This window comes from Halyomorpha halys, unplaced genomic scaffold (genome assembly GCF_000696795.3).
Source record: "Halyomorpha halys isolate HHAL.00 unplaced genomic scaffold, Hhal_1.1 Scaffold953.1, whole genome shotgun sequence".
Taxonomy (NCBI): Eukaryota; Metazoa; Arthropoda; class Insecta; order Hemiptera; family Pentatomidae; genus Halyomorpha; species Halyomorpha halys.
Window position 1 is genome coordinate 217,068 of NW_027110139.1, and position 10,938 is coordinate 228,005.

The 10,938-nt window shown below is 33.8% G+C and overlaps 1 protein-coding gene across 2 annotated transcripts in view; it reads right to left on the minus strand.

The window, feature by feature from the left end:
- Window positions 1-10,938, minus strand: part of LOC106687377 (MAM and LDL-receptor class A domain-containing protein 1) — a 39,876-nt gene that overhangs the window by 8,810 nt on the left and 20,128 nt on the right. For both annotated transcript variants that reach the window (XM_067048267.1, XM_067048266.1), the window contains exons 6-12: window positions 9,414-9,590; window positions 8,530-8,686; window positions 8,090-8,274; window positions 6,432-6,516; window positions 6,070-6,240; window positions 454-562; window positions 100-277 (exon numbers count right to left, since the gene is read on the minus strand). In XM_067048267.1, the coding sequence (XP_066904368.1) occupies window positions 100-277; window positions 454-562; window positions 6,070-6,240; window positions 6,432-6,516; window positions 8,090-8,274; window positions 8,530-8,686; window positions 9,414-9,590 (1,062 nt within the window). The remainder of the gene's footprint in view (window positions 1-99; window positions 278-453; window positions 563-6,069; window positions 6,241-6,431; window positions 6,517-8,089; window positions 8,275-8,529; window positions 8,687-9,413; window positions 9,591-10,938) is intronic.

Here is a 10,938-nt window from a genome sequence, read left to right on the forward strand (position 1 = left end):
AATATTAGATTATAGATTATTTAGAAATAATAATTTTTTTTATAAGGAAATTCCTAAAGTAAAACAGGACAATTTAGACATAATATTTTGTGTATATACCATGTCATTAGGATCCTGGATTAATGCTTGTGCATACTGCCATTCTGGACCTTGATGATTATACAAACGCCAAACTGGTTTCATCGGAGCATCACTCTCCATTCCACTTCTAGTATAAATGGTCAAAGCTCCTAAACTTGGACCTGCATTATCTATGAAAGGTTCATTCATTATGAACCTAAAATTAAACAATATATATATATATATTAAAATATGTACACACACACACACATAAATATTATATGGGTGTACTATATTATATATATGATATGATATTTATATTTATGTATATATGCATATTTAGACACTTGGATTGTTTAAACTATTTAAAAGTTTAAGATTGAACATTTTTACCAAAAAGAAAGGCATCTTGTTGAAGCAGATGGCTTTAGATCTCTAGAAGTAAACCATGCTCTAGTTCCTGGTCGTTGAACTGTACTTCTTGCCAAAGTCATTAAATACCCTGTGTCAAAAACCATAAATGAAAAAAAAAATCACCATTCTTTAATAATGAATCACACAATACTGTAACATAACCAAATATAAAAATGAAACAATAATTAAAATTTATTAAACCATATAATTATATATACCATTTACAAGTTTATATATTATATATAACAACAATATTTCTAATAAAATAAAATTCTTATTATAAATTTAACATGTAATGTGCTCTTAGTACCTGATTAGCAGTTTTATATAACACCCTCAAAGCAATCCAAACAAAAGTCAAAAATTTAACTTTTGAGAAAATTGATTTCAAAATTTTTTATTTGATTTTAAAATTCATTTTTTCTTAAAAATTTAAGCGAAAAATACATCTTTAATAATCAACATAATATACAAATTTAATATCAGGTTTTAATGACAAGTAGCCTCCTTATTATTTGACATTTATTCAAAATTAAAGAAAAAAGTGTAAGAGTTAACGATTTGCGCACTGGTTGAGCGGCAGTTAATCCTTAAGCATTAAAGTATTACAGGACGATGACACTAGGCGCTGTTGACAAACATTATCCGTGAGTATCAAATAATTAATTTTTGATATCAAAATGGTACAGCACTCAATCTGCGGTGGTGCCATCACCAGAGATGATTAAAATAACTTGAGTTGCAGTAAACGCTGCTTAATTTATCACGGTAGGTCCTGCAAACTTCAAGATAAAGACATAGATGTGCTTAAGGGCCACATAAACCTGGAACTCTCCTGAATGCGGTCAGTGGAAAAGGCCAGCCGAGTATCCGAAAAGCCGCCAACTCAAACTAAATGCAGCACACTTGAAGCCAACGTGTCATCTCCGTCTGAAATACTAACAGCTGTGAACAGACTAATGATAATATTAAGAGCTTAAAAGGAGGACTCGAAAAATATGGGGAACTCAGTTATTAGTTAAAAGAGAGGCTAGCCAAAATAGAAGGCCACCTCGAAGGCCAGGTGAAACATTTAGAGGACCACATGGTGAAAAATAAAATTTTCAAATCCCGAGTGGGTGAACTCAACGTGCGAGTGAATAAGGCAGAGCAGGGTCTACTTTGCAGGTCGCTCGAGATTAGAGGCATTCCAGTCCGCGCGGGGGAGACCCCCGCGGTTCTGGTGACCAGTCTTGGAGCTGACCTCGGTGTTAAGATCGACGCAGAGGATCTCGAACTGAAGACCAAAAAAAGATGATCCGCGACCGCCACCTGTTGTCGTACAATTAGTCATGCAGCATCTACGGGATGAACTGATACAGCAAAGGAAGGTTAAGCGGTACTTCTCAACTCGGGATAATGGTTGATAGGAAAATGATTCTCATCGGAGACATCTTGGAGAAGAAATATCTAATGCCTACGAACAGACATTTGTATTAGCTCGACTGGTTGAAGCGGGTAAACTGCCGTTTTCGGCTGGCAGAGTGCGCCTGAAGGAAGGGGATGGCCATCCGGTATTCAACATCGATCAGCCTCAGGACCTCGTCTTCAGTTAATTCACTGGGACCCGTTCACTCACTGGCAACACTCGAAATTTCTCTCAGGAAATAAATTTTAAAGTTCTGCTGTATTATCTTCCCGTAAATATTTATTCTTTCTTCATTTTACTTAATTTATTTTTTTGTTTTAGTTAGTTTAATTCTTGTATCTTTTTTCTCATAGGTCATCACTATTTATTTACTTCTGGTCAGATTGCTTCCATTTTTTTGCTATAAGTATATTGTCATCCAGCTAATTACTGAAATTTTCCTATCTCCTCTCCTTGTCTAACACCCTAACCATCTGTCGCCTTCATTCCCAGTCCTTTAGAATCTTCCCTCTACTACTATAATCCTTTCAACAATAATTTCTGGTGGTCTCAGTACCAATTTCCTTTATGATTTGTGCGAAAGGCTCTACTTCGAAAATCTTTTCTTTCCCTCCACCTCTTCATTGGCCCTTTTGCTCCTACCTACCATATTGACTGGTCAGATAATCAGTTTGGATTTGTTTACCATCTATTCAACGTTTATGTCTCATTCCACCCCTGAGATATTCGTTGCGTTTACTGGATCAGATCAATGTCTGGGCAATTTCGAATAAATTAAGGCTAAACGCTACGAAAACTTGGTCCATTATCATAGGTTACTATTATCTCCTCAGATCCTACCGCACCTATCCCACCTTAATCCTTAATAATCACCCACTTTCTTTTATTTCCATTGTATTGATAATATTATCTTGATATTACTATTGACCAAATGCTATCCTTGAAACCTCACATGAAACGAATTTTGTGACGGTCAATAAGTACATTTAATTATTCTACCGTTTTCGACACTTAATGCCACAATTCATACGTAAGCTCCTCGATCCGCTCTCATTTCCCCCACTTTTACAATGTATGGGTATACCATGTGTGGCATACGATGGCCTGTTTCTTTCGTAGGAGAGCAGATTGAGGTTAATCATAAATTCCTTTTTAAGCTTTGTCTTCGGTGCCTCGAGGCGTTCACTTATTTCCCTCCTTTACAGTGTTTTATTTTAGCTCTTCCTCTCTAATCGCAGGAAATATTTTCTCGAATCTTACCTATACTAAACAATCAGTTCCTAACACACTTTCTACTCCACATTCTCCTCCAATTAAAATCGTCTATCTACACCCAGGAAACAAAATCTCGCCATTCTGACTTCTATAACCTATCCCTGTGAACCAAAAAAAAAATCCTTTTTAGCTCACTCCAGTGTCCTCTGGAATTCTCTCCCTCCTGACATCAGTCATGTTTCTTCTTTATCTTCATCTAAAGCTCTCCTTTTCCATTACTTTCTTGCATCCCCAACCGACGTTCCCCAACCATGACATTGAAATTTAAGACTGGAATTGGCATCAGAAGTGAGTAATTTTTTTTGTGAATAATTCCGAATCGATTATTTTCTTTTCTTATATATGACTTAAGTGCCCCTGTTATTTTTAATTTGGGATAAGTATCTATTTTATTTGCTTACGGATGTGACATCGTCAACATTGTGTAATTTTATAAGAATCCAATAATTTTCAATATGATTTTTTTCTTTTGTACTTAATTTATTTTTAATTTACAATAAGAATTAAAAGATTTGTTTTCCTTTTTTTTGCTTACTGGTTTTATACTTATTTGCCTATGAGACATTATTTTTTTTTTAAAATTATTTATTTATTGATATTTTCAACTGTATACACATATATACAACAAGTAAATTTGCTATAGGTGACATAGTAACATGATAAAAACATGTGGAGAATCTACCCACTGATAGAACTCCAATAACATTTCTAGAGGAGAAGATCTCGATGCCATCTTCTTTTCAGACGACTAGGAGGATTATTAGGTAATGAAGGAGAAGCCAGGTTAGAAACAAGTGGATTTGGGTGGTTGAGAAGTTTAGTATGGAAGGAACGGTATCTGGTTCTGGCCAAATCGGCAACATATGGAATATTGAGGTCCTGATGGATGACTTGATTTGTGACAAAGTAAGGAGCATTAAGGATTTTACGAAGGATTTTGGACTGTAAGGATTGGATTCCGGAGGAATTTGATGGTTTAGTGGAGCCCAAAGCTCAACTCCGTATGTCCAGATAGTCCTTATAATAGTCATGTAGATCAGTCTTTTGTAATGGATTGGCAATTTAGACCGTTTGTCTAGTAAATGTTGCAATAGTCGGAATCTACGAGCAGTTTCTTGTCTTTTTAGTCTTGTATGAGGATTCCATGTCAGTCGTTTGTCGAGATGTAGTCCTAAGTAGCGGATCTGTTCGACAGGAATAAGTGGGGTATTATTAAAGGATATTGTAGGGGAAGAGGTCATGGGTTTAAGTCGATGAGACATTATTTAATATCATTAGAAGTGAATACATTTTTTACAAATGAGTTAATTTTTTTTTTGCACCTCTTAATTTTTAATTGAGAATAAACATTTATTTTGTTTTGTTTACAGATTTTGTATTTATTTATTTTTTTATACGATGTATGAATTGAGTAATTTTTACTTTTAATCTCTGGTTAAATTGTTTTCTCTGCACGGGAGTCTTCCTCGATGTTGAACAAGCTTTCGATCGAGTCTGGCATCCAGGTCTGCTCTATAAACTTCGTCAATTCCTACCCCCAACATATTTCCTTATAATCCGCTCCTACCTCACTGATAGAACCTTTAAAGTAAATCATAACCAAGCCTACTCGTCTCTCTTTTCTCAGTCCGCCGGTGTTCCTCAAGGTAGTATCTTAGGTCCCATTCTTTATACGGTTTATACAGCTGACATTCCAACCCACTCTAACACAGTCCTAACAACATACGCTGATGACACATGTATACTTTCTGTAGACAACGACCCAACTAATGCATCACAAACACTACAGGCACACATAACATCTATTGAAGAATGGTGTAAAAACTGGAGAATCAAAATAAATCCTGACAAATCCCACCAGATCACCTTCACTCTCCGTCGTAAACCTCTGCCCTCCTGTCCTACAGTATCCTTTCTAGATATACCACTAACGCCTGTTGAACAGATTCGATACTTAGGACTCCATCTTGACAAGAGACTTACTTGGAATCCACACACAAGACTGAAACGACAAGAAACTGCTCGTAGATTCCGATTGCTACAACACTTACTTGACAAACGCTCTAAACTTCCCATTCACTACAAAAAATTAGTATACACTACAATAATCAGACCAATTTGGACATATGGAATTGAGCTCTGGGGCTCCACCAAACCATCGGATTCTTCCCGCATCCAATCGTTACAATCCAAAATCCTACGTAAAATCCTTGATGCTCCTTATTACGTCACAAATAAACTCATTCATAAAGACCTTAACATCCCATGCGTTGCAGATTTGACCCAAACCAGATATGCGTCTTTTTATTCCAAACTCCTTAACCATCCTAACCCATTAATTCTTAATCTTTCATCCTTAACAATCCCTGATAATCCTCCGAGGCGTCTGAAAAGAAGATGGCCACGAGACCTTCTAGTTTAAATTAATGTTTGAAGTACCACTAATGGGTGGTTCCTTCCCAAGATTTTCAAGTGTATATGAAACATACTACATATTTACTTATTGTATTATTTTGTACAGTTGTAAATTACAATAAATAAATAATTAAAACAAAAAAAAAAATTGTTTTCTTATAAGTTATTCTGAAGGGATCTTGTTCTAGGATAAAATTGATTTTATATTGTATTCTTTGTACAAATTTGTGCTCAGTATCAAGCTACACCAAGGGCTCAGTGCATGCTAAATGTATAATGAGAATTGATGTTGAAAAAATAATTTTTATTTATATAAAGGAAATATAGATAACACCTTTACTGCACCAGGTTGGTAAAACCTCTAAAAAATCCTTTAAATGATTTTTTTTTAGAAACATGAGATTCTATACTTATTTTATTATTCAAAACTATAAAAAAAAAAAAACCAAGGTAAGCTATATATAATTAATTAGTGGAATGAAGTTATTTAACAATACCTTTTTCTGTCCCCAAAGTATGATCTCTGGCAGTTGTTCTTACTGATTGCCCTGATGTTCGTTCCCAATCAATATCATCCATTCTCTCCCTTGAAACAACATTACTCCAACCACATTCATCTACTTCAAAGGTACAATCACCAGATCCTGGGGCAGCTATTTGTGGAGCAGCTAGACCAAGATGAGATTAGAATTAAGCATCATGAAATATATTTGTATTAGACTTATACAACTGAGTTGATGATAATTAAGTAAACATTGCTAAATTAAGTACTTAAAGAATGCCATAAGATGACCTTAAAAATAATTTGTGACTTAAGCGCTTAATATATATAAACTCATGTTTTCAATTATTTTCTTACTTGGACAACTTCCTGGAGTCAACGATATATCATCTATAGCAATGTCACCAAGATTGTTCTTTCCTACTTTACCCATCAAAACAATCTGAAAAACAATACCAAAAACTATTTTCATTCTTCATTTTCTTGTAATTCAACTCGAAAAAAACAACACTAAGGTTAACTATGTAGGTTATTATTATTTATTTTGTAAAATTTCAAAATTGATAAGAGTAGTAGGTACATATAAAATTAAAAATAGACCAATGAAATATCATTTTATTTTAAAATGTCATAAACTTAATATATTAAAAATAAAATTTAATAGGCATATTTTTCTAGTCAAGTTGTTTAACACATTAAACACAAAACACATTAAATTATCAAAATGCAACTAATCAAAGGTTTTAATTAGTGATACTAAGTCATGTTGTATTGATTAGAATCAAATTTTTGATCTCAGGAAGGCAAAAAAAAAATAGTTGATTTACTACCTGTTTTGAAACAATATTGACAAAAAACGTAGGGTGTAAAAATAAGATAAAGTTTGATATCAGATTTGTTTAGTGACTCATGTTTACCTAAGAGGAATTGTAATTAGTAATGAATTAATTTCTAGTGAATTTTTTTCTCATTGGTAATAGCAGAGATTAGAAAGTCAGTCTGAGAAGGTCGAGATTTATTCTGTGGATTCACCACAAAATGAATTCTCTCCTAGACCGAATTTAAACTGAAATCACTTTAAACTCAAAAATGGTGATTTGATGCCCCAAGACACTGTTCCACTGTTGCTTTGGCCCAAATTCTGGTTAGCTGGTATTGATATGGATATCCGATGCGTTTTGTTGAAAGTCGGACATACGTGAACAACTAAATCGTTCGATAATTTTATTTCCCATAAGAATTGGTCATAATATTCGAGAATACGTAATTGTGATAGGCGTTTGAGTCCCCTAGGCCAAGGATAACCAAATTATGATAACGGATTCTTACATGAAACTCTCAAACGATTTTGGTCTTTACATTTATCCAATTTTCCGCACCGTTTATGCATATCGTATAAAACAGAAAAATTGATTGCAGGTTTTGCGCTTCACGCCTTCAGAAATCGTTGGTGTGCAAAAAAAAAAAAAAAAATTTTCAACGAGAATTCATTGAAAATACTTCTTTCTGTTGAAAATTCCAGAGTTGAGTGCACTGGAGAAAAACTGAAAGAGGTTACAGAACTGACTTCACTAAAAAAGAAAACTTCGTTCACCAGATCTAGTACTTTTCAAGTTTCATTTCTTATTTCTTAAAAATGTCGACAAAAAGAAAAGAAAAAAAAGATTGTTAATTGAGCAATGCTGCTATATTGACTACTAATAATTCGTTTAATTTAGGCCATATATTAATTATACAAATAATATGTGTAATGTAAACCTTAACTACAAATCTACCATTTAATATTTTCAAATACTTCATATTTAAATAATAATAATAAGAAATTTGCGTGAACAACAATTGGTTTAGTAATATAAGTAATTTTTTTCATAAGAAATTCTGATTCCCTTAAATCGATGTTGGTATTGCTGATATGGGTTTTGATAGGGTTGGTTGAAGGAAATATGTTGGTAGTGATTGTTGGTAGCATCAGTATAAAACCATCAGGTTCTTTAATTGTTTGAAACATTGAATACCTTGTAGTTGTTAGAAGATGAAACAGAAACTTCTGCCTGATACCATGCATTGCCAGCTTCACCAGTGAGTGACCATATTTCTTGATCTTGTCTTTCTCTGGTGTCACTTAATAATACACTCAGGGTTCCAATTCCATTTCCAAACATATGAGTCCAAAATCTGAGACAGAGTGGTGTATCTGGTCCTGCAATAGTAAGAACATCTGATTCAACCAAATAAAGTATTCTGGTTTTAAGTGTAATTGTGTCAGAAAAACTTCCCCTAAAATTAATATGTGAACTTACTTTCTCTCCTTGGCCTTGACCACTACATTTTTTTTTTATTTATGTAATTACAAGTACATATTTAGATTTAAAAAAATTATAAAAGTATAAAATTTTGGTTATTCTATTAGGTTTATGTAATGGGTAATTGTGTTCACAGTTATGAAAATAACAACCTGTAGGTTCAAACTCCTGACTTGAAAGCCTAGCAACGTCACCAGGTCTTCTTGGATATGAAGAATCAATGAATGCATAACCTCCTTCCATTCCGCCGTACATAAAACTGGATCTGTCTGTAGCTGGTCCGGTTGAGGGATTTCTACTACCCCTACCCTGAAAACGTCTTGATTACATTTCTGGTAATTTAAAAACCTGCATCTAGTGTAGTTTTTATGAACTAAAAGAACATTTGAAGAAGAATGTGGTATTTGACCGAATTTAGGTAAACCCAGAATATAAGTTGACCCTCCACTTCTAAAATAATGTTAAGGAGAAAAATTTGGATGTATTAAAATAAAACCATTAATAAGAAACTAATTTCCAAATTTAATATAAATATTTCAAACAGAAACAAGCGTGATTAAACTAGGTACTTCGTAGGTAAATTGAGTGATAAAAATACTATGATAAAATTTTGAAATCAGAACACAAAGAAAATATTTAAAATTGAAAAACTCACTTATGTCACTATCAACAAAGTAATACATTAACTTTGAAACTCAGTGTAACGGGTTCCGAAATTTATTGAAAAAGTCAATTTTAGACTTATATAGTGCTTTGGAAAATATGAAAAAATGTAAAGAAAAGTCTCCTATAATTCTAGCGAATATTATGGCATATATTTAAAGTGAGAGAGTGAGGGAACAGAAAAAAAAAAGTTTATAGTGTTTAATTTTAACCCCCCCCACCACCCTGGGTGATTCAGTGAGACATAAAATATACGTTGTCAACAAAAAAATATTTTCATCGATTTATCCTACATTCAACTACTTTAGTTGAGTGACTTGTGACTCTGTGCAATATATATTGTATTAAAGCAATAGTAGGAGATAAATTTTACCAATGACCAATCAAAATCATCGTTTTCTTCATTGATCCAACCACAAAATCCTCCCTCAAAGGTACAATGCCCCTTGCATTCTGAGCCTGGTTTAATTACAATATTATCCACAGCAACATAACCTCGGTACTTTCGGTGAGGGTCTGGCAAGTCTTTCGCTATTCCTTCAAATACAATCTGAAAATGAGAAAATAACGATTTATTTATGGGTGTGTGATTATTAGTCTGAATAAATGAAATAGAATATTAATTAATAATAAATTAGTACTCAGCAACAATAAATTTATTGTAACTCTTCAATATATAAGCTGTTATGGAATTTAAATAAAAATACTTTTAATAATGTCCTCATTCAGTACCGTAATTCCCAAGCATGTGGCCACACCTAAACACACTGTCACCACATACCAAGATGTGTAAAAGTATGATGAGTGCATATCCTGTAATGAGTGCTCTATGCCAGAAAAGACATCCAGTCAAGTACTAAGGCTGCCAGATTTACGAGAATCTTTATTCAGGATTTATCGAACAGCCTACAAACCAGACCAAGAGGGAAAGCTTCTAAAATCGTGGATTCGGTAATGTCTTTTGTATAAATCAGTGGTCACAACCTTTTTTTTTTTACGAGGGGGGCATTTTTGGTAAAAGTACGAAAATAGCGGAACCCCTATATTATCATTTGTTAAAAATAGTGTCAAATGCCTTATTTTCAGCAAAAGCTAAGAAATGCTAGGATTCCTACACATAATCTGTGCAGTCTCAGCTTTCGGCTGATAATAAATTACTAATTTACAATATAATACCAAAACCTATCTTTATTTGGATATGGGTTGGCCATGTGGGGAGAAAGCTAAAATTTCTAGTATCAAAGACATTAAATCCTTTCATTCCAAAGTCCTTGGAATAATAGTCAATGGTCCATACAATGTAACCAACAAACCCCTACATCATGACCTAAATATCTCATTTCTCCCTGACTTTATTCCCTTCAAGCTGTCCAAATTTCATCAGGAATTTATCAAAATTCTTTAGAGGAATGCCTAACCTTCACACATCCGTATATTCTCCCTTGAGGTCGAAACAGGAACAGTCCAGAGACCTGTTGTAAATAATTATATTGGAGTTATGGGAGTGGCCAGGATTCTTCACCACAATTCTGAGCGTGTATCATTAGGTCCCTCGCTGAGCCTCCACTTGATTTTAATTCCTGTGATACGGTCAAGAGAAAAGCTTCGAGATCTTCTGGAGTACTACTCTTTCATCCACGATTCGGGGGAGAGGACAAGTCCGGTTTGGAGTTTCCCAGGTGGAATACAATAATATAAATTTTGCACACACATGCATTGTATATATTAAACATATGTATGAATGTGTTTTATTTTATTTAACACGGTGCGAAGGTGCTCTTCTGACTCAGATTATTAAGTTCTTCTGATATTACTAGTAGTATTAAGTTGGATAAAATTTAATGTAATGATGCATACAATTTTTTACAGATTCTAAATAACGCCTATTTAGACTGTAT